Source organism: Theropithecus gelada, chromosome 5 (assembly GCF_003255815.1).
Source record: "Theropithecus gelada isolate Dixy chromosome 5, Tgel_1.0, whole genome shotgun sequence".
Taxonomy (NCBI): Eukaryota; Metazoa; Chordata; class Mammalia; order Primates; family Cercopithecidae; genus Theropithecus; species Theropithecus gelada.
In genome coordinates, this window is record NC_037672.1 from 59,241,203 (window position 1) to 59,265,236 (window position 24,034).

Genomic DNA, 24,034 nt, shown 5'->3' on the forward strand with positions numbered 1-24,034 from the left:
ACCAGGCTTGTCCTAGCACCATGCTACCTACACAATGGCCTTTTCTTAGTTCCTCAATTGTTACAAGTCCTTCCCTCTACCTGAGACAATTCCCCTCTTCCTCCCACACTTCTGCCACTAACTCCTCTCAACCTGAAGATGACCCAGTTAAGAATGGCCTTGCTGGCCAGACGCAGTGACTCACAGCTGTAATCCCAGCATTTTGGGAGGCCAAGGCAGGTGGATCACCTGAGGTCAGGAGTTCGAGACCAGCCTGACCAACATGATGAAACCCCGTCTACTAAAAATACAAAAATTAGCCACACCTGGTGGCAGGTGCCTGTAATCCCAGCTACTCAGGAGGCTGAGGCAGGAGAATCACTTGAACCTGGGAGGCAGAGGTTGCAGTGAACTGAGATCACACCACTGTGCTCCATCCAGCCCGGATGACAAGAGTGAGATTCCGTCTCAAAAACAAAAACAAAAAACAAATGGCCTTGCCTATATTAAGGTCCTTTTTTGTTCAGCTCCTTTATTGGCTTCATAGCTCTAATCCCAGTCTAAAATTATTTCACTTATGTTGACTTGATTTACTTTATGTTTAGTATTTGTCTCCTCCATAAACTATAAACTCTTTGAGGACACAGCCTCAATTGTCCTGTTTGTTCTTTATATTCTAGTGCATACCAGTCAGTAAATATCAGTCAAATTAAGGATAAAATGCGGGAAAGATAAGGTTTCTTCCAGCCGAAGAAACCTGTCTGATTTTCAAGAAGAGGAAAAGTTTAGATTTTATAAGAAAAGTAATACACAGAGATTGTCAAATAATAAGCAAAAGAATGATATATTTTGGGGAGCATGAATGGAAAGAGGATGTTACCAGTATGCCGAATGTATTGTGGAGAGGAAAATTACTGCAAGTGGGAGGCAGTTAGAAGGTTATTACAGAATCCAAGCAAATTGATACAAGCCTGAACAAGGGTGGTAGAGTAGAAATGGAGTGGAAGGGGAAAAGCTGAGATTGTAAAGAAGAGTGCCCATGAAATTTTTGTTTCTAGCTTTCACTTTTATTTTGAAATAATTTTTTCAGGTCTTTTATTTTGAAACTTAGAGAAAAGTTGCAAAAAATCATGAGCTTGTGTATAGCCTTCATGTAGATTCACCAACTCTTAGAGTACTGCTCATTTGCTTTATTCCCTTGCTCTTTCCTCTGTACATGCATGTGCATTCTTATGTATTCTTTTTTTATGAATCATTTGGGAGTAAGTTATAGACATCATGCCCCTTTATTCCCAAATACCTCAGTGTGTATTTCCTAATGACAAAGACACTTTCACATAGACAGAGTACACTTACCAAAGTCAGGGATTTAATGTTGATACCGTGCTGTATCCAGGATTCTATAATAGTTCAGGGTCCAATTGAGGATTATGCATTACAATGAATTATAATGTCTCTTTAGATTCCATTCATCTGGAATAGTTCCTTGTTTTTTTAATTTTATGCCATCGATATTTTTGAAATGTACTGGCCAATTAAGTTGTAGAATGTTCCTCCATTTGGGTTTGCTCATGTGATTAGACTCAAACTCTGCGTTTTTGGTGGGAGTATTACATTAGCATTCTTGTGTCCTTCTCAGCATTGAAAAAGAGGCACATGACATCACTTTGTCACATTATTGGAGGTATGAACTTTGATTATTCAGTTAAGGTGGCATCTGCTAAGTTTCTCCACTGTAAGATTGCTATTTTTATTTTGTAATTATTGAACTAATTTATGCAAAGATTACGAGCCTATATAAATACTTTATCTTCATCAAACTTTTACCCAATGGTTTTAGCAAACATTGGTGATTCTTGCCTGAATCAGTTATTGCCATGACAGCTGCAAAATGGTGATTTTGTAACTCTATTATTTCTTCTACATTTGTCAATTGGTATTTTACTGTAAAGAAAAGTGTTTGCTTCTTTCCATGTATTTATAACCTATGGACTCTTTTTTGATTACATGGATTATAATCCATTACTGTCATTATTCATTTTAATGCCCAAATTACCCCAGTTTGTTCAGTGGGAGGCACTACAAATGGACTCCTCTTTCTTTTTAGTATGGTTTGTTGCTGTGTTGCCCAGGCTGGTCTTGAACTCCTCAGCCTCCTGAGTAGCTGAGATTACAGATGCACACCACCACACCTGGTTCCTCTGTCATTTCGACATGCTCCATCATTTTTTAAGCACTTCCTTTCCCACACAACAAAATATACTGAGCTCCCTGTGTACTTTTCCTACCCCAGTCCTGGCACCAGCCATTTCTCCACAGTCCTGATTCCTTTTAGTGGAGAATGGTATTTTAAAAACAAGTTGTGGGAACTAAATATGTTCATTGCTATTGGGTTATCATTGTTTTCTAGGCCCTTTCTTCCCCCTCAATTTTTAACTCATGGAGTAAAGGAGATCTAGTTCAGGAGACTAGAATAATGGTCACATCACTGACCAAAAACCCTCCAAAGCCCAAGTTGAAAAGATTTCCAGAAGACCAGCTTATTTACCAAGATTACTGTCTATGCCATTTTAAAAGTGTATGTTAAATGTATTTTTTTTTAAAGTGAAAAGTCTTATTTGAATACATTCTCGTTGTTAAGAGATTTAAACAAAAGAGTAATAGAAGAAAATATTGAACACTTCTTTCCTTATTTTAAAACTTTAAGTTTTATTGGCACTTTTTAAACTACTAAGGTTGACTTTTCAACACTTACCCAGCTTCTAAGACCTATGTAGACCAAGTGCTACATGAAGGCAAGGCAGCAGGTGGCAACTTGTCCTCTGAAAGCCACAATTTGCCAAGTGGTGTGAACTGCTGCCAGGCCACTCTTGGGGACTTTCTGGGCCATTCTTACAGATTAGCCTATTGTCTGGAGAGAAATAAGTACTGACCTAGTATCAACAATGGGGAAAGCACCCAACGTTGTTTTTCAGTCTGAATTGGCATCTGAACAGGAGGAGATTAAGGTTAGGCCCCGGAGACAGAGATAAAGCCTATTTCTAATGAGCCTTACAGTTTCTAAGGAGTGGAGCCATCAGTATCTTTTTCTGTTTGACCCTCTTGATAGAACAGCTCCTTTCCCAGAAAGGATGCCATTCAGACACACACATACCACATGCACGCACACGCACATGCACATGTACATGCATATGCATGCACACACATATTTTCTACTCTAAAACCTGTCTGTTCAAGCTGACATGTTGACATGTTGGTCCTGGTTTCTTTTTCACTACTGACTGGAAACGAAGATGTGTTATGAATACAAGTGGAATTCCCTTTGACTTTGTTTTGAGACTGCTTGGGAAGTTTTTTGTTCTGGAACTTTAAACAGCCACAAAATTGAAATAACGGACAGAAAGACCATCTTGGCGTCTGGTTGGGAGCAAGCATCTGTTTCCAGCTAGGCTAGGGGAAAACCAATCAATGATTCTGGTTTCAGATCTGCTGAATGGGACAAGCTAAATGCTGTTTACATTTAGCCTTCATCTTGCTAACCAGTGGAAATTATGTGAACCTTAAAAGACAGTGTCCTCTATTGCCATTTAGATGACTGGATTCAAGAATTTATTTTGAGGATAAAAGGACGCTGGGGAGTAGTTCTGAGGGAGCAGGTTGCTTCATACCTCACTTCAGTGGACTCTTGAGATTGATGACTTTTGCTCAAGTCACAGATAACACTCAGGGGCTGGGCATGTGGAGAAAAATCACCTCATGATCAATTTCAGTTTCTGCAGTCTCAGTGGAGACCCCGCTTAGGGACATTATCAGTGATGGATAGTGAAGTAATGGAGGCACAAAAGACAGAATGGGTTCAAGCGAGGGCACTGCCACACCACTTGAGGTCTGATTGGTTGATTAGTTGCTAATGAGAATAAAGATAGACGGGTGACATAAAGGTATATTAACAGACAGGATTGCCAGATGAATCTTACTGCTTCATCGAGCAGAAGCTGGGTTGTTTTCATTCAGGAATATAGAAATGTTTTCAAAAATAACTTGTTTATCCTGTATTGCAAAAGAATAATCTGTTTATTATAAAAATTTACAAAACACAGACAAAATAAAAAAGAGTCACCCACAGTCCCAATTCCTAGAGAGAACCACTGCAAACGGTTTGGCTAAGATATTTCCTTTGTTTTCCCATGCTTAAACATACATTTTTTTTTAAAATTAAAAATGGATTCATAGTGTTTTGAGAAGTACTTTTCTTTTCTCTTCCTTTTTTTTTTTTTTTTTTTGCAGCAAGGTCTCACTCTGTTGCTTAGGCTGGAGTGCAGTGACACAATCTCAGCTCCCTGCAACCTACACCTCCCAGGTTCAAGCGATTCTCCTGCCTCAGCCACCCAAGTAGCTGGGATTACAGGTGCCCACCACCATGTCCAGCTAATTTTTGTACCTTTAGTGGAGACAGGGTTTCACCATATTGGCCAGGCTGGTCTCAAACTCCTGATCTCAAGTGATCCTCCTGCCTTGGCCTCCCAAAGTGCTAGGATTACAGGCGTGAGCCACCGCGCCCGGCCAAGTACTTTTCTTTTAACTACTTTTACCTTCATCTTTCTAGGTCAATACTACAATAGCCTTTTTTTGTTAATTAGTTTTTAATACAACACTAATAGAATTATTTTTAATAGTTTCAGAGTATAGGATCAAGCATAAAAGTATTTCTCCTCATTCCTACCTTCCAATTTCACTCCCATGAGGTAACTCTAAGACTTTTTCTCTTACTATTTCTTTCATGTATATATAAACTTTTACTGTGTGTATTTACACACACAAGTAGTATTTAATTAATTTATCACAAAATATTTAATCAAATCCTGTTATGGGGAAATGCAGGGTCTTTCCAAGTTTTTATTGCGGTTAGCATCCTTGTGGTTAAATCTCTGCACACAACCATGATTTCCTTAAGATAAATTCCAGAAAATGAATTGTTAGATTAAAAGATATGCACAGTTTTAGGGTTTTTGATATGTAGTGCTCATTGCGCTTCACAAACTTTCTGCCCATTTCACATTCTCACCAGTAGGCAGCACTGAATTCTTAATTCTTCAAACTTTTAAATTTGAAGTAAATGCACACATTGAAAAACGTACAAGTGGCCGGGCGCGGTGGCTCAAGCCTGTAATCCCAGCACTTTGGGAGGCCGAGGCGGGTGGATCACGAGGTCAGGAGATCGAGACTATCCTGGCTAACACGGTGAAACCCCGTCTCTACTAAAAATACAAAAAACTAGCCGGGCGTGGTGGCGGGCGCCTGTAGTCTCAGCTACTTGGGAGGCTGAGGCGGGAGAATGGCGTGAACCCGGGAGGCGGAGCTTGCAGTGAGCCGAGATCAGGCCACTGCACTCCAGCCTGGGAGACACAGCGAGACTCCGTCTCAAAAAAAAAAAAAAAAGAAAAAGAAAAACGTACAAGTGGCTGGGTGCAGTGGCTTACGCCTGTAATCCCAGCACTTTGGGAGACTGAAGCAGGAGGATCCCTTGAGCCCAGAAGTTTGAGACCATGGGAGACTGAAACAGGAGTATCCCTTGAACCCAGAAGTTTGAGACCAGCCTGGGTAACATAGTGAGACCCCATCTCTACAAATAATAAAAAAATTAACTGGGCATAGTGGCATGTGCCTGTGGTCCCAGCTACTGGGGAGGCTGAGATGGGAGAATCGCTTGAGCCCAGGTGGCTGAGGCTGTCATGAGTCATGAGTGAGTCATGATCACACCACTGCACTCCAGCCTGGGTGACAGAGAGAGACCTTGTCTCAAAAAAAAAAAAAAAGTATGTGAGCCATGAGTTAGACTTGCACTGCTCAATGTGGTAGTCACTAGCTACATGTGGCTACTGAGCACCTGAAATGCGACTAGCCCATGGAGGTGTGCTGCAGGTGAAAAATTTCTAAGACTTGGTACAGAAAAAAAAATAATGTACAGCATCTCAGTAATTTTTGTACTGATTATATATTGAAATGATAATATTTGGGTATGTTACACTAAGTAAAATATATTATTAAAATTAATTTTACTTGTTTCTTTTCACTCTTTTTTTTTTTTTTTTGAGACAGAGTCTTGCTGTGTCACCTAGGCTGGAGTGCAGTGGTGTGATCTCAGCTCACTGCAACCTCTGCCTCGCAGGTTCAAGTGATTCTCGTGCCTCAGCCTCCCGAGCAGCTGGTATTACAGCCGCACACCACCATGTCTGGCTAATTTTTGTATTTTTAGTAGAGATGGGATTTCACTATGTTGGCCAGGCTGGTCTCGAACTCCTGTCCTCAGGTGGTCCGCCCATCTTGGCCTCTCAAAGTGCTGGGATTACAGGCATGAGACACCGCACCCAGCCTCTTTTCACTTTTTATTTTATTTATGTTTTTCTGTAGCCCAAGTTCAGTCAAGGGTCATTTCACTTTTTTAGTGTGGCTACTAAGAAACTATTAGTTATATTATGTGGCTTGCGTTATATTTCTGTTGCAAAGTAGGACTATAGTATGGTGTCTCTGATAATGAAGCCTACCACCTGAGCTGTACACTCCGGATTTGTTCTGTTCCTACTCCTGTCTTGCTCGCCCACCTACCTGTGCCTCATTTATGCCCAGCGTTCTTAGAACTAATGTAGCTCCCTTCAACATTCCAATTTTTGATCAGGAATAATCAATTAACATGTGGCGAGAGTGCACTTTTGATGGATTGCCGAGTAAGACTGTGATCTACTGGAACCTACAATTCAGTATAAACTCTAAGTTGCAAATTTAATACAATGATTTGTTAATTGATTTGTTTGAATGTTTAAGTATTTGGCTTCAGGCATTACTGCTGATTTCAACATCATGTCCCTACCAGAATATGTACATGGAACATGAACAGACGGATTACCTATACTTGACAGTCAGTTCATGATGGGCATATGTCATCTCTGTATGCCTTAATATTGTTTTTGTTAACTGTGCAGCAAAGGTGATGGAGTGGCACACATAGTTTTAGACAAGAGCTATCAAACACTAAGAGGAAGAGAGATTATCAGATTATACCGCTGGGGGTACAGCTTCCAGCACAGTCGATCTCCATTCACTCCCCGCCTCCTGAGGTTGAGACGGTTGGGCCATCTCTCCCTCCTCATTAATCCTCAGCTTTCCCCTCTGCTTGTTGCTAAAGCAGATACTGACTGTACGAAAATGAGCTCTAGGTCCCCACACCTTTTCAACACAAGTATATTCACAGGTAGGTTCTTTCCCTTGCCCATCCACTCCCAATCACTCCAGAGCAGACAAAAGTGCAGGTAAGTAGGGAAAAAAGGTGATTGGGTAAGCAAATAAATCTTTCTCTCTTTCTGCTCTATTGTTGACACACATCTTGTTCTTTAATTTCTTTTTTAAAGAAATTATTGCCAAGTTCCCACGAACTAGAAAACACATCTTATTCTTTGAGTCACTTTTTCACTGGACTCAGCTTTACACTTGAAAACACAGCAATAACAAAGGATTAAAAAATACATCAAAGTATTTTTGGCTTGATTATGTGCTTGACTATTTGGAATGTGGCCAAAACCCTTGCTGCATTCCACTATTGCAGTCAAGTGGCTTCTGTTGGAAACGTATCCAGGTGAAAGGAATGAAAATAAATATCTCTGTTTCAACTCGTCTTCATCATCATGGGTCTTTTTGTTGTTGTATTATAATTAATTTTGTGAGAATAATGTTTCTAGCTATTTGAAACTCTTCACGTAGAGTTTCTACAAGATTGCATGGCATTGAATTAAACAGGCATGTATTAGTTCATGATCACGCTGCCATAAATAACTACCTGAGACTGAGTAATTTATGAAGAAAAGAGATTTAATTGACTCACAGTTCCGCGTGGCTGGGGAGGGCTCAGGAAACTTCCAATCGTGGTGGAAGGGGAAGGAGAAGCAAGGTATGTCTTCCTATGGTGGAGCAAGAAAGAGAGTGAAGGGGAAACTGCCACACACTTTTAAACCATCAGATCTCGTGAGAACTCACTCACTATCATGAGAACAGCATGGAGGAAACTGACCCTATGATTCAGTCACCTCCCACCAGGTCCCTCCCTCAACATGTGGGGATTACAATTACAGATGAGATTTGGGTGGGGACACAGTGCCAAACCATATCAGGCCAATATAACCTTTTAACAAGATGAATGAAAGTTTTCTATAAAAGACCCCTCCCTGCAACATTTGGAGAATAAGGGAAATATCTTGTTGATAGGAATGTGAACTGAGAACCAAGGAAGTGCCATATTTATTCTATTATTGTTTTGATTTGTTATATAAGCTTGTATAAATGTCCTCTAAGCTTTAATTTTGCCATCTGTGAATAGGGGACAGAGTGTTCTTTCTATGTTATGTTCACATGGGCACTACAATAAAAGCAATAAACTAATGCAAAAGGAAGACATTATTTCTTAGACCACAGTAGTCTTGATTGACATTTGAAATTCTTTTACAGCTCCAAATTCTGTGATTCTAAATAATAAAATGTTTTCACTCTTTCCAACCACCATGTTTAAATACACTGTAAAATCTAAAGACCTCTTTCATCTTACAGTAAGCCAGGCTATAATTTTTGATATACATAAACTGCCAGGCTCCTGTTTTCTCTCTTTATAGTCAAAGCTGAACATATACTTCTTGGAACTTTCTGCCTCCTCTCTCTCTCCCCCAAAACCCAAGGATTAGGTGGATTTTTAAAATTTTCAACCAGCCTGGCCAATGTGGTGAAATCCCGTCTCCACTGAAAATGGAAAAGTTAGCTGGGATTGTTGGCGCATGCCTATAATCCCAGCTATTCGGGAGGCTGAGGCAGGAGAATTGCATGAACTCAGGAGGCGGAGGTTGTAGGGAGCGAAGATCACACCACTGTACTCTAGCCTGGGTGACAGAGCAAGACTCCATCTCAAAAAAAAAAAAAAAATTAGCTGGGCATGGTGGCATACACTTGTAGTCCCAGCTACTTGGGAGGCTGAGGTGGGAGGATCACTTGAGCCCAGAAGGTCAAGGCTACAGTGAGCTATGTGATTGTACCACTGTACTTCAACCTGGGCAATACAGCAAGACTGTCTCGAAAAACAAACAAAAACAAAACAATTTCTTCCCTTCTCATCAGAAGGATGAAGCCAATCTCTATGAAATGGTAGACTCCTAATGAGAACATTACCCAGTATTGAATATTATGGTATAGAACATTATTACTATTGTCATAAAAAGAAAAGGCTAATGCAATATAATACGTAAATTTATTTTTATTTTCAGATTTTCCTATCGAAAGCACTACTCCCCAATTTAATTCGTCTTCTCAAAGCTTTGAAAGCATCATCAGATTAAAAAAAAATTAGTGTAAATTGAATGTTTGTAGATCTCACTGACCCATTGCTATAGCTAAGTTCTCATTAATTGTAACAGACTAAATGCCATCAATTCTTGCCCCTGACAGCTCAGCCCCCTGACACCTTCCCGTGTCTCCCATTACGAGAGGTCCAATAGGGTGTGCTCCCCACGTGTGCTGAGCCCTACTTCAGCTCTGTGGGCTGGGCAGACTCTGCTGCCTGTCCTTCTAGGGGTACCAGAGTCTGTCTTGGGGCTCCAGTGAGTGTTGTCCCGCTCCTCAGTCACTGCTGCCTCTCCACTTGGTGGATTGCCAATACACCCAAGGAGCCAAAGTTGTCCCCCTTCCGTTTCTGTTATACTCTGTTAGAGCAGTCCTAAAATGATGCCACTGGTGCCTTGGTATTTTGCAGAGATTTGGGGAAGTAGCCATTTGGTTTTTTTTTTATCTGCTGGCTTCCTGATCTATGTGAGTCACACATGAAGAACATCAAAGTAGGGAGAGAGGCAGAGACATCTGGGCCAAGAACCGGCACCCTTCATACTCAGGACTGCCCCTCTCTTCTAACAACCAAGATTTCATCCTAAGAAGATGTCTCCCTCATTTTTTAAAATTTTTAACTTCAGGGGTACATGTGCAGGTTTGTTACATAGGTAAACATGTGTCATGGGGGTGTGTTGTACAGATTATTTCACCACCCAGGTATTACGCCTAGTACCCATTGGATATTTTTCCTGATCTTTTCCCTCCTCCCACCCTCCGCCCTTGATAGCCCCAGTATGTTTTTTTCCCCATGGGTCCGTGTGTTCTCATCATTTAGCTCCCACTTGTGAGAACAGTGGTATTTGGGTTCCTGCATTAGTTTGCTAAGGATAATGACCCCCAGCTCCATCCATGTCCCTGCAAAGATCTCGACAGAACTACAGTTCAACCCAGCAATCCTATTACTGGGTATATGCCTGAAGGAATATAAATCATTCTATTATAAAGACATAGGCACATGTATGTTCACTGCAGCACTATTCACAATAGCAACATGGAATCATCCTAAATGTCCATCAGTGATAGACTGGATAAAGAAAATGTGGTATATTTACACCATGGAATACGGTGCAGCCATAAAAAAGATCTCTCTTTTCTTGACACAAATGATCTAGGAGACTTCAGTCACCCCCACCAGAGCTTTCCTTCAGGTCTCTGCACTAATTCACCCAACAAGCCTGAACTTCCTGCAGTGGGTACGTCCCACACATAAGCTGAGATCCCTGCTAAGTGAAGATTTACTCTTGTTCTAATGAAAACCACTCCAGACCACAGGGGATTGAACTTGAGGTTGAGGAACTGTGGGTTGAAGATAGGAGGAATGTGAAACCAGCAGTGAGGACTGGTCGGGGAGGGGAGGCTGGGAAGATTCCCAGGAGGACGCCTGGCGGTGCGGTTCCTCTCTTCACTCAGGCTCTCATTCTCTCTGCAGAATGACATCTTCGAGTGGTCCAGGGACCACCGAGCCCACCACAAGTACTCAGAGACGGATGCTGACCCCCACAATGCCCGCCGGGGCTTCTTCTTCTCCCATATCGGGTGGCTGTTTGTTCGCAAGCATCCGGATGTTATTGAGAAGGGGAGAAAGCTTGACGTCACTGACCTGCTTGCTGATCCTGTGGTCCGGATCCAGAGAAAGTAAGTGAATGGGCATGACAGAGAGCTGTCCCTCAGGGGCCAGGACATAGAAACAGCACAATGAGGTGGACTCATAACCCCATAGCAATCTTCTCAAGCATTTGCCCTAACAATTTGGCCATATTTATATGATTTATCTCTATTTATTAATTTCCTTTTGCTCATTAAATTTTGCCCATTGGCACATTTGTTTTGAGTTATAAGTTTCATTTGTAATGGATTTCCTTTAAGCCCAGTGTCATTACCTTCAGACTAATCTTGCATGGCTGATTTCATGGAATCTGTTTCTGTGTTTCCCCACTGCCCCATTTGTGATTCTCTGGAGTAGCAGAAGAGGGACTTGCTTCATTTTAGTGACACACTTGACTCTACTTGACTCCAAAAGGACTGGACTCTCTCCAGGTATCCTACTCCTGTTCTGAAATTCTCTTGTAGTGAAACCTCTCCCCCGCCCATCACTCATGGAAACGTTACACTAGTAGGTTTCTGTGCAGAGAAAATGAGACCGCTCAACAGAGGGCCTCAAAGCACTCATATGCCCTGATGGTGTCGGCTGAGCATATTGAGTTGGCCAGCATTTGCAGGATGAAACTGCTTTCTATAAGCACATGAAGAAAGAGTGCCTATAATCATGCTGGCAAGTAGAGAGTGACCTTTGTTCTCAGGTTGGTCTGGGTCTGCAAAGTTTGGCTATGATGAGCTTTTAGCACCTAAAGCAATAGATTTATGTGCAAAGATGGGCAACATGTGAACCACGCTCTAATTAGAGCCTTGAGACAACATGTTGAATAAGCGGTTCCTAGTGACCATCTCCACTGATGGGTAGGAGTCATCCGAGGACTTACCTAAACAGAATCTCCTTTTCAGTCTGAAAATAGACATGGAGGCCATGCCTTTGTTCAACACAAGAATCTTTGCGTGAAAGGAAGAATGGCTTAGGACTGTGCTCTTTTCCCCCAAAGCCTCTGCTTTTACACTGGAGGGAGCAGTAGACATAGTGAGAAACTGGCAGACCATGGAGACAGACTGCTGGAATCAAAGTCTCTGACTCCTCCACTTACTAGCAATGAATTAACCACTCTAAGTCTCAGCTTCATCTATACAATGCGAGTGACAGTAATACCTATCTCCTACAGCTTTTATGAAGATATTTTAAAAATGTATGGAAGATGCCTGGCATATAGTAAGAGCTTAGTGAATGTCAGCGATTATTATTATTACACAGGCAGTTGCTAGACTAGAGAATTCTCTGTGTTTCCATCACTGCTTTCTGCTGGTTTCACTGTAGGGTTTTCTCTGTACATCTCAATACAGCTCTTTTAGGTGAAAACACCCAGTATCAATTCAGCTCTTTTAGGTGAAAATACCCAGTATNTTTTAGGTGAAAACACCCAGTATCAATTCAGCTCTTTTAGGTGAAAATACCCAGTATCAAGTTTTTTGTTTTTTTTTTTTTGAGACGGAGTCTCGCTCTGTCGCCCAGGCTGGAGTGCAGTGGCGCGATCTCGGCTCACTGCAAGCTCCACCTCCCGGGTTCACGCCATTCTCCCGCCTCAGCCTCCGAGTAGCTGGGACTACAGGCGCCCGCCACCACGCCCGGCTAGTTTTTTGTATTTTTAGTAGAGACGGGGTTTCACCATGTTAGCCAGGATGGTCTCGATCTCCTGACCTCGAGATCCACCCGCCTCGGCCTCCCAAAGTGCTGGGATTACAGGCTTGAGCCACCGCGCCCGGCCAGTATCAAGTTTTAAAGCAGAAAATAACAATATGTTGTTTTTTTCTTTTTTTTTCTGGAAATGGAGTCTTGCTCTGTCACCCAGGCTGCAGTGCAGTGGTATGATCTTGGCTCACTGCAACCTCTGCCTCCTGAGTTCAAGCGATTCTCCTGCTTCAGGATCCCGAGTAACTGGGACTACAGGCATGCACCACCACGCCTGGCTAATTTTTGTATTTTTAATAGAGACGGGGTTTCACCATATTGGCCAGGCTGGTCTTGAACTCGTGACCTCAAGTGATCCGCCCTCCTTGGCCTCCCAAAGTGCTGGGATTACAGCCATGAGCCACCGCGCCCAGCCAACAAGATGTTTTCAATTAACAATTCAATGATTTATTGATGTTGATTTTCATTGTGAGTGTAAAATATTAAAGGTCATTAGAGAAAAAGCTGAAAAATTCAGAGAAGTAGAAAGAAAATCATTCACAGTCTTAACAGATAAACAGACACTATTAATATTCAGTAGTATCTCTTTCTATTTCATATATGTTGCATGATGGCAGTCATATCACATATGTAATTTTATGTTTCACTCTTAACCTCAGATTGTATTGTAGACACCATTGTCAAAGGCTGCAGAAGATTCCATCAGTTGAGCATGTCATAGTTTATTTAACCATCACTCTGGTTAGCTATGTATGTCATTTCCAATTCTGTGATACAAATGATGTTGCTGTATATAGTAATGCTTTGGGACAATCAGACCTTAGATTAATTTGAAGAGTTCAGATGAGAAGGCAAAAGATTTTCTGTTTTATTAATGAGAAATGAGCCGGGTATAATAGTCTGGGTTTCTCTGACCATAAAAATGGAAGACTTTTTTCATCTTTTCTCATAAAAAAATGTAATCTGATTCATTATGTGTGTACTGGCAGCACATATGTCTAAAGACTATTTCTAAATGCAGGAAGAAGAACAAAGACTATTTCAGCAAGTTCCCTGAATAGTCATCTGAGAACATCTTTCATCACAGTTCAGTGACTAAAGGAGGCTTTGGCTATCAGAAACCATTCATTCATATCATCATGTCACATATATCATTGAGCTCCTGCTGGGAATCAGTGCTAAGGATACAGCCTAAAATTTAGAACACATTCTAAGCTATAGAGGTCACCCCTAGTTGCCTGGTCTAGCCCCAGAATGATTAAGGTAGAGGAATACTGCTCTTTGAGAGTACAGGCCAAACAGGGGAGATATGGCTCTGGATCATGTAGTTTGCATGTTAAAGGCATGCTCCTGGCGGGACCCTTTATTATCTCTAAGAATTGCCTAGGCCCAGGAAGGCCAGGCTTTCCCCAGCCAGAAAGGTTTTTAAGATGTCAAAACGTCCTAATATGTATGTGTGTGTTTGTGTAATACATCCTGTGAGCAAACTAGTAAAATGTAGATAGAAAGATGAAGCTAGAAGTACATGCATCTTAGATTATTCACTCAATGTTCTTGTGATTATACTTTACTGTTTGAAAGGGGCTCCAGCAGTCCTCAGATGTGTGGGTGAGCACTTAAGTCCTGTGGTAATTATACAGTGTAGAGAACATAGAGATCTGTAATCCAAAATAAGGTTTAGAATCACTGAACTAAATGAAGCAAGTTTCCAACATACACAGAGGCAGTCAACTGTTCAGATATTTTCATGTTTGTGAAGCTGGCTTTACCGGTCCTGTCAGTTAGGCGGTGGAGAAGAGAGAGTCCTCACAGGAATTGAAGTCATTATATGTGGGGATATGAGCTGAAGGGGTGGATCCTGGTGTCAGGCACTGTCACAGCAGATCTCAGTTCTTGCTACCCTGGGCTGAGTGGAGAGCTTCCTGAGTAACAGAAAAAGGTATCCAGCTGCATTTGGGGCCCAGACTTGGGTCATTTCAGTGGCACACTTCTCGTGGGCTGAATCTCCACCTGCTCCTGTATGATTTTCCTAGAGGAACCGTCCCTATTCCAGTTGGAGGCAATCAGAATTCATAGCTGACTCTACCGGACTCCCAGGGCGCAATGCTTGTGCAGATCAATCAGCTAAGTGCCTCTTGGAGAGTTTACTCAAACAGGTGATAGGGACTGCAGATTTGGAGACTCCTCCTTCAGTCCACTCAGGACACTTACACTGATATTGCAGTTGATTGATAAACTTTTGCTGAGCCATCCTAATAACAACTTACTAAAGAAAAGCTTGGCAGAGAGTCATTCTTAATCAGCTTCCCATTGTACTATCTTATGGAAGAGAGAAGGTAGGAGCAGGAAAACAACACATTTCAAACTATACTTCCAGACCCTAAAAGATAATCTTACCAAGGCTGTCATAACAAGTAGTTAACTGGACTAAACCACATTTTGCTGCACTGTCAATGTGTAAATTGTGTAAAGGCAGCCATTAGGAGGTGCAAGGGAGAGAAGCCAGTGGTATTGCCTCTAGGCTCTGACAACTAGGGCCCCTGTCCTAGGTCTTATGACTTAAAGGGCCACACTTCTTTCCACAGAGTGAGGAGATCACAGGGCCAAAGGAACATGCCACCTGCCTAAACCTTCCTTGACTTCTGGGCCATACCCTGGATTCCTAGGGTCCTCGATTCCTGCCTAAATGCTCTGAGCTCACTTCTAGAGCCTATAGCTGCCTCCTCCTGGGATGCGTCCTCCCAACAGGACATACATAGAGCCTAGGCCTGAAGAGTGGCCAAGGGGCAATGTTAGCACAGGGACTTAAGCTTAAAAGTGTGAGCTCAGATATCCACCTAATGGGACAGAGCAAAAGGGGAAAGGAAAAGGAATGAACCACAGACTGGGGATTTCCACCTATACTCCTGGCCTGAACCCTGCAAATGTTGGGGTGAACCTATCAGTGAGCCATTCATAAGGTTGAGCGTGGATCCATCAAGAATTGTGTTTGGTTTAAACGAGACAGAAGGTTATTTCTCTTATATATAAAAGAATTCTGGAGACAGGCAGTCCCGGGAGGACATGGCAGCACTGCAGGGTCAGTAGAGAACTGGGATTCCTTTATCGTTTTGCTCTACCATCCTTAGCAGGGGACTTTCATTCTCAGTGTCATTTCATGGTGCAAACTGATCACTAAAGCTCCAACCAGAAGGGGAATCAGGGAGGCCAAAGGGAACACATTGCTGAGTTGAGTCGGTCGCCTTTAAGGAGTCTTCCTAGAAGATACAACCTATCCACGTGTCTCTCATTGACCGTATCTGTACCCAAGGAAAACAGGGAATGCATTGTCTTGGTTAATACATTGGACCCTTGAATAAAATCTTGGTTTTGTTTCTAAGGAAGGAAGGGTGAATAGATAAGGGGTGAACAATTAGCAGTCTCTGCCATAGCCACACAGTTGTTCTGCCTTAAGCAAAGCAATTAGTCATCTCATATTCCTCAGTCATATTTTGTGAACCAAGTGGGTAGCCTGCCTGTCTCCATTAATGAATAGAAACTGGAGTCTCAAATCATCTTTCTCAGATGGCAAAATGAAGATAAAATCCAGAGACTGTTTCTCCTAATGCTTTGCTTATTCCATTGAGTCCCATTTTAGGGAAGACATTCCTCTAGAGGTTACATGTAAACACTGTCATGCCTTTTTAAAGTAACCAGGGAGGATGCTAGTCCAGACACATAAAAACAAGGTCCTTGCCTCATTGCCATGGTGATGAGATAAACTGAGAGAAAATGGATGGAATGGTTCAAAAGAGCAAATCACTTCTGTCCTGGTGCCTTGGGAAGAGATCAAAATGTATAAATATTGTCATTCCAAGAAGAAAGGCACTCGAATATCTAGAATCTTTTTGAGGCCTGTTTCACCTCAATTCGTCCCCTAGTTTGTTACCACTAGTCCTCTCTCCTGCCTCCCAAGAATGAGCATCACATCTCTCAGTGATACCCTCTTTTTTGTTGTTTTTAAAGGCTCATTTTTTTAAAGAGCAGTTTTAGGTTCAATTTAGCAAAATTGAGAGGAAGGTTCAGAGATATCCCATGTACCTCCTGCCCACACACATGCATAGCCTCTCTCATTATCAGCATTCCTTACCAGAGTGAATATTTGTTACATCTGTTGAACCTACATTGACACATCACTGTCACCCAAAGTCCATGGTTTCCATGAGGATTCACTGTTGGTGTTGTATAGTCCGTGGGTTTGGACAAATGTATAATGACAAATGTATCCACGATTGTAGTATCATACTGAGTATTTTCACTGCCTAAAAATGCTCTGTTCTCTGTCTGTTCATCACTCCCTTGCCCCAAGCCCTGACAACCACTAATCTTTCCACTATCTCTATAGTTTTGCTTTTTCCAGAATGTCATATAGTTAGAATCATACTGTATGTAGCCTTTTCAGATTGGCTTCTTTCACTTAGCAATATGTATTTGTGCTTCCTCCATGTCTTTTCATGATTTCATAGCTCATTTCTTTTTAGTGCTGAATAATGACCAAAATGTGGTCTAGATCTGTTGAAGTTTATTTATCCATTCACCCAGTGGAGGATATCTTGGTTGCTTCCCAGTTTGGTAATAATAAAGCTACAGTAAACATCCATGTGCAGGTTTTTGTGTGGACATAAGTTTTCAGCTCCTTTGGGTAAATAACAAGGAACACAATTGTGGGATTGTACAGTGAGAATATTTTTAGTTTTGTAAGAAACAGCCAAATTGTCTTCCAAAGTGGCTGTATCGTTTTGCATTCCCAGCAGCAATGAATGAGAATTTCTGTTGCTCCAAAACCTTGCCAACATTTGTTGTTGTCTGTGTTCTGGATTTTGGCCATTGTAATTAATATGTAGCGGTATCTCAATGTTGTTTTAGTTTGTATTTCCCTGATGACATACGCTTATTGTTCCATCTATATATTTTCTTTAGTAAGATGTTTGTCAAGATCTTTGGTCCATTTTTAAATCAGATGGCTTTCTTATTATTAAGTTTTCAGAGTTCTTTGTATATTTTGGATAACAGTCTTTTATCAAATATGTCTTCTGCAAATATTTTATTCCTGTCTGTGGCTTGTCCTTTTGTTGTCTTGATAGTATCTTTTGCAAAGTAGAAATTTTAAATTTTAATGATGTACAGATTATCAATTCTTTCTCTCACGAATCATGCCCTTTGATGTCATATAGAAAAGTCATTGTCAAACCTAGAGTCATCTAGATTTTCTATGTTATCTTCTAGAAGTTTTGCAGTTTTGTGTCTTACATTTAGAATTATGATACATTTTGAGTCACTTTTTGTGAGGTGTGTGAAGTCTGTGTTTGAATTCATTTTTTTTGCACGCAAATGTCCAGTTGTTCCAGCACCATTTGTTAAAAAGACTACCTTTTCTTCATTGTATTCCCTTAGTTCCTTTGTCAAAGATCAGTTGACTATATTTATGTGGGTCTGTTTCTAGGCTCTCTGTTATAATCCATTGATCAATTAGTCTGTTCTTGTGCCAGTACCACACTGTCTTGATTACTTTAGCTTTATAATAAGTCCTGAAGTCAAGTAGTGTCAGTCTTCCAACTTTGTTCTGCTCCTTCAATATTGTGTTGGCTATTTTGAGTCTTTTGCCTCCACGTATAAACCTTGCAATCAGTTTGTCAGTATCTGCAGAATAACTTGCTGGGATTTTGATTGGAATTGCATTGAATATAGATAAAGTTGAGAAAAGCAGACATTGACAATATTGAGTCTTCCTATTTATGAGCATGGGATAACTCTTCATCTATTTAGTTCTTCTTTGATTTCTTTCATCAGTGTTTTATGATTTTCCTCACACAGATCTTGTACGTGTTTTGTTAGATTTACACTTGTTTCATTTTTATGGTGCTAATGTAAATGGTATTGTGTTTTTAATTTCAAATGCCACTCGTTCATTGCTGGTATGTGGGAAAGCAAATCGACTATTGTATATTAACCTTGTATCTGGCAACCTTATTATAATAGCTTATTAGTTATAGGAATGGTTTTTTATTTTCAATTCTTTCAGATTTTCTGCAAAGACAATCATGTCATCTGCAAACAAAGACAGTTTTATTTCTTCCTTCCCAATCAGTGTACCTTTTACTTCCTTTTCTTACCTTATTGCATTAGGTAGGACTTCCATATAATGTCAAAAGGGAATGATAAGAGGGTACATCCTTACTTTGTTCCTCATCTTAGGGGAAAAGCATATAGTCTCTCACCATTATGACATTAGCTGTATATTTTCTGTAAATATTCTTTATCATTGAGAATTTACTGAGAGATTTTATCATGAATGGGTGTTGCATTTTGTCAGATGCTTTTCCTGCATCTATTGATATGGTCATGTGATTTCTCTTCTTTAGCCTGTAATGTGGTAGATGACATTAATTGACTTTCAAATTTTGGTGTTTTTGTTTGTTTGTTTGACTTTCAAATTTTTAACCAGCCTTGCATACCGAGTATAACTCCAACTTAGTTGGAGTGTATAATTCTTTTTTACGTTGTTGGATTTAATTTGCTAACATTTTGTTGAAGATTTTTAGCATCTGGCTCATGAAAAATATTGGTTTGTTGTTTTCTTTTCTTATAATATCTTTGTCTTGTTTGGGTATTATGGTGATACTTCATAGAATGAGGAAGTATTCCCTCTGCTTTTATTTTCTAAAAAAGAGAGTTTCTCTTTTAGAAATTATACGAATTATCATAGAGAATTAAATATGTGGTCAAATTCACCAGTGAACCTATCCTGGCCTGGTTCTGTCTATTTTGGAAGGGTATTAATTATTGATTCAATGTACTTAATAAATATAGGCCTATTTAGATTGTCTATTTTTTCTTGTGTGAGTTTTGGTAGATTGTGCCTTTCAATGATTTGGTCCATTTCATCTAGGTTATCAATTTTGTGGGCACAGAGTTGTTCATACTATTTCTTTATTATCCTTTTAGTATCCATGGGATCTGTAGGGGTGTCCCCTCTTTCGCTTATGATATTAGTAATTTGTGCCCTACCTCTTTTTTCTTAGTCTGGCTAGAGGCTTATCAATTTTATTAATTGATTCAAAGAACCAGTTTTTTGTTTCATTTATTTTTAAAATTGATTTCCTGTTTGTAATTTCATTGCTCTCTGCTCTAATTTTTATTATTTATTTTCTTCTTCTTACTTTGGATTTAATTTGCTCTTCTTTTTTTAGTTTCCTAAGGTGGAAGCTTAGTTAATTGATTTTAGATGTTTTTTTCCTAACGTACGTAGTTATGCTGTAAATTTTCCTCTAAGCACTGCTTTCATGGCATTCCACAAATTTTGATAAGTTTTGTTCTTATTTTAACTTAGTTAAAAATATTCTTAAATGTCTCTTGAGATTTTTTTCTTGGCCCATGTGTTATTTAGAAGTGTGTTGTTTGATTTCCATGTATTTTGGGGTTTTCCAGTAGTCTTTTTTTTTTTTTTTTTGAGACAGAGTCTCGCTCTGTTACCCAGGCTGGAGTGCAGTGGTACAATCTCAGCTCACTGCAACCTCTGCCTCCCAGGTTCAAGTGATCCTCCTGCCTCAGCTTCCTGAGTAGCAGGGATTACAGGAGCACACCACCACGCATGGCTCACTTTTGTGTTTTTAGTAGAGACAGGGTTTCACTCTGTTGGCTACGCTGGTTTCGAACTCCTGATTTCAGGTGATCCGTCCACCTTGGCTTCCCAAAGTGCTGGGATAACAGGTGTAAGCCACTACACCCGGCCTCCAGTTGTCTTTTATTATTGATTTCTGGTTTAATTCCATTGTGGTCTGAGAGCAAACATTGTATAATTTCTATTCTTTTAAATTTGTTAAGGTGTTTTTTATGGCCCAGAATGTGTTCTATCTTGGTGAATGTTCTATGTGAGCTTGAGCAGAATGCATATTCTGCTATTGCTGGATGAAGTAGCCTATAGATGTCAGTTATATCCTGTGGATTGATGATGTTGTTGAATTTAACTGTGTCCTTACTGATTTTCTACCTGCTGGGTCTGTTTGTTTCTGATAGCAGGCTGGTGACATCTCCATTTGTAATTATGGATTCATCTATGACTCCTTGCAGTTTTATCAGTTTTTGCTTTGCATATTTTGACACTCTGTAGTTAGGTGCATACACATTAAGGATCATTATGTCTTCTTGGAGAATTAACCCCTATATCATTATGTAATGTCTCTCTATCACTGATAACTTTTTTTGTTTTGAAGTCTGCTCTGTCTGAAATTAATATAGGTACTCCTACCTTCTTTTGATTATTATAAGAATGGTATATCTTTCTCCATTCATTTAGTTTTAATCTGTATGTATCTTTATATTTAAAGTGGGTCAGTTTCTTGTAGACAACATATAGTTGGGTCTTGTTTTTTGATCCACTCTGATAGTCTCTGTCTTTTAATGGATACATTTAGACCATTGATGGTCAAAGTTTTTATTGGTGGAAATAAATTGATATTTCCATCCAATTGATATTTACCATATCAATTGATATGGAATTGATATTTACCATATCAATTGATATGGAATTGATATTTACCATATCAATTGATGTGGAATTGATATTCCATCCAGTTGATATTTACCATATTTGTTACTATTCCATTCAATTGATATTTACCATATTTGTTACTATTTTCTATTTGTTGCAATTTTTCCTTTTTTCTATTTTTGTCTTTTATTCTTTTTCTGCCTTTTGTGGTTTTATTTGAGTATTTCTTCTCATTGATTTTTAGTTTTGGAAGTTTCTATTCATATTTCCTCAAACTCAGATTCTTTCCTCAACCATGTCCAGTCTACTTATAAACCTATCAAAGGTATTTTTCACTTCTGTTACAGTATTTTTTATCTCTATCATTTCTTTGTGGTTCTGTCTTAGGATTTTCATCTTTCTGCTTATATTGCCCATATGTTTTTGCATGCTAACTACTGTATCCATTACAGACCTTAGCACGTTAATCATAGTTATTTTAAATTCCTGTGTGACAATTCCAAGGTCCTTGCTGTGTCTCTTCAAGCTGTGTTTTGTTTTGCTTGGGTTTTTGCCTTTTATTATGCCTTGTAATTTTTTCTTGATATCTGGACATGATGTCCTGAGTAAAAGGAACTGCTGTATATAGGTCTTCAGTAGTGTGGTGGGAGGTGTGTCGGGGGAGGAGATGCATACTAGAGCCCTGTGATTAGGTCTCAGTCGGTTAATGAAGTTATGCCTCCAGACTGTGAACTTCACAAGTGTTTCTTAATTTCTTCTCTCCTCATTTAGGTGGAACAAGATGGCTAGAAAGGGGTGGAGTTGGGTATTTTCCCTCCCCCAGGTTGGTTAGGCTGTAAGTAAAACCCCAGCAGGTCAGGCTCTGGCCTACTAGTTTCTCCTGAAGGTAGATCTTGTTAAGAACAGAATACTCTGGTGTATGTCGAAGTGGTTCTTTTCCCCTCCTCCTGGTGGAAATACAAGGGAATTTCTTTTTCTGATATCTGAGAGCCTGGTCAAGCTCCTGGAAGGAAAAGTCACAAAAGCATGGGGGACTCCCTATGACTAGATCCCCCTTGGTGATTTTAACCTTCAGACTTGTCCACACCTAGCCTCCAGCAATTCATCAATTAAGGTCAGGTTTTCCTAACACACCACTAGTTCCTGTGAAGGTTTCTGCTCCCTATGTTGTGATTCTCTGTATCTACCTGTCTGTCCAATTTTGGGAACAGTGGTTTTCCCTGTAATCTCACATCTCTTACTAATGTAAGAGTTGCTGAGTTTTTTTCAGTTTGTTCAGCATTTTACTTCTTGTGAGAATGAGTGGCAACTTCTGAGCTCTTCATGTGGAACCAAACACTGGAAATTGATACTTTCCTTTTTTTTTTTTTTTTTTAAACTTTATGTAACCATGTCTGACTAACCCCTAAGTGCATTTTCCCATTTTGAGCGTCATATATCTATCCAGGGCAGGGTGGTTAGACAAGACAATATTTGACTCATCTTTGCTTCTCTACCCCACCTTCATCTTCCACTTTAGGGATTCTCAATGAAGTGGGATGAATCGTCTGGGGATTTGCAACCAACCTGACTCCATCTCCCTTGACTGAATCCATTGCTCTTTGATCATGGTTTTATGTAGGGCTTTGGGGAGTCTCTTTTTGTTTTGAGTCCATTTGCCATGAAGACCCCTCTACTTGTTGCTAATAGAACAATTCCTCCCTAGATTTTAGTGATGTTGAGCACATTCAAAGCCTTGGTTGGTTATTTGTATTTTGTGAAAAACTCTGTAGAAATCATCTCAAAGGAGAGACCCTAGATGATGAGACATTCAAACATCTAAACATGTGTTTGGAATTTGGGGAGAGACATGGAGACAGGGGCTTTTAAGTACAACCACGCTCAGCCACCCTCTTACTACTCAGTTACCCTGGGTTTGGTGACTGCCTGTTTTACTCAGGTTCTTTACTGGTCCTGCAACAGGGAAACCAAAGTTGGCCCTAAGGTAAGCATCACTTGGCCATGCTATAAGCAGAGCTCAGTTCTTTGGTATTCTTTCTGCCAACTCACAGTTTAATAACAGATGCCATGAGGCATGTGGCATTTTCTCAGCTGATTCAGCTTCTTTCTCTTTTCTACATGTATCATTTATTCATTTGACAAATATGTCAGGCAATGTTAGATGCTGGAGATTGAACAGTGAAAAAAAGAATAAGATTCTGGAGAGTGCTTGCCCTATCTTTCTAGAGCTCCCCAATTTGGGTCTGGGAATGTGGGAAGAGGAAACTCCAGCACATATCTGCCCACTGCCTGACTGGGCCCCTCTCTCTACAGCCACCTTTGCTCCTCCCCATTCAATCTCTCCTGTTACTCAATCTCCGTTCCATTGATCTGTTTTTTGGTTCACTCCCCCTTGTTTATATGCCTCTTTCTCTCCCTATAGTCTTTGTCTTTTCACCTGCCAGACAGCTTTGTTCCGTTTTTTGTCCCCTTCTCTGCATGGGGACACTTTGCCTCATGTATCACACTGTGTTCTTAATGCCATGATGTTCTTCTTCTCTCACAGTTTTATAAGAGAACAAAAGCTATTTAACCTATCCCTCAGCAAGACTCTTTTTTTTTTTTTTTTTTTTTTTTGAGACGGAGTCTCGCGCTGTGTCACCCAGGCTGGAGTGCAGTGGCGCGATCTCGGCTCACTGCAAGCTCCGCCTCCCAGGTTCACGCCATTCTCCTGCCTCAGCCTCCGAGTAGCTGGGACTACAGGCGCCCGCCACCACGCCCGGCTAGTTTTTTGTATTTTTAGTAGAGACGGGGTTTCACCATGTTAGCCAGGA

General features: G+C 40.4%; 1 protein-coding gene across 1 annotated transcript in view; it reads left to right on the forward strand.

The window, feature by feature from the left end:
* The window catches only part of SCD5 (stearoyl-CoA desaturase 5), a 169,032-nt gene that overhangs the window by 105,987 nt on the left and 39,011 nt on the right, over nucleotides 1–24,034 (forward strand). The window contains exon 3 of the mRNA XM_025385973.1: nucleotides 10,826–11,031. Within this exon, the coding sequence (XP_025241758.1) occupies nucleotides 10,826–11,031 (206 nt within the window). The remainder of the gene's footprint in view (nucleotides 1–10,825; nucleotides 11,032–24,034) is intronic.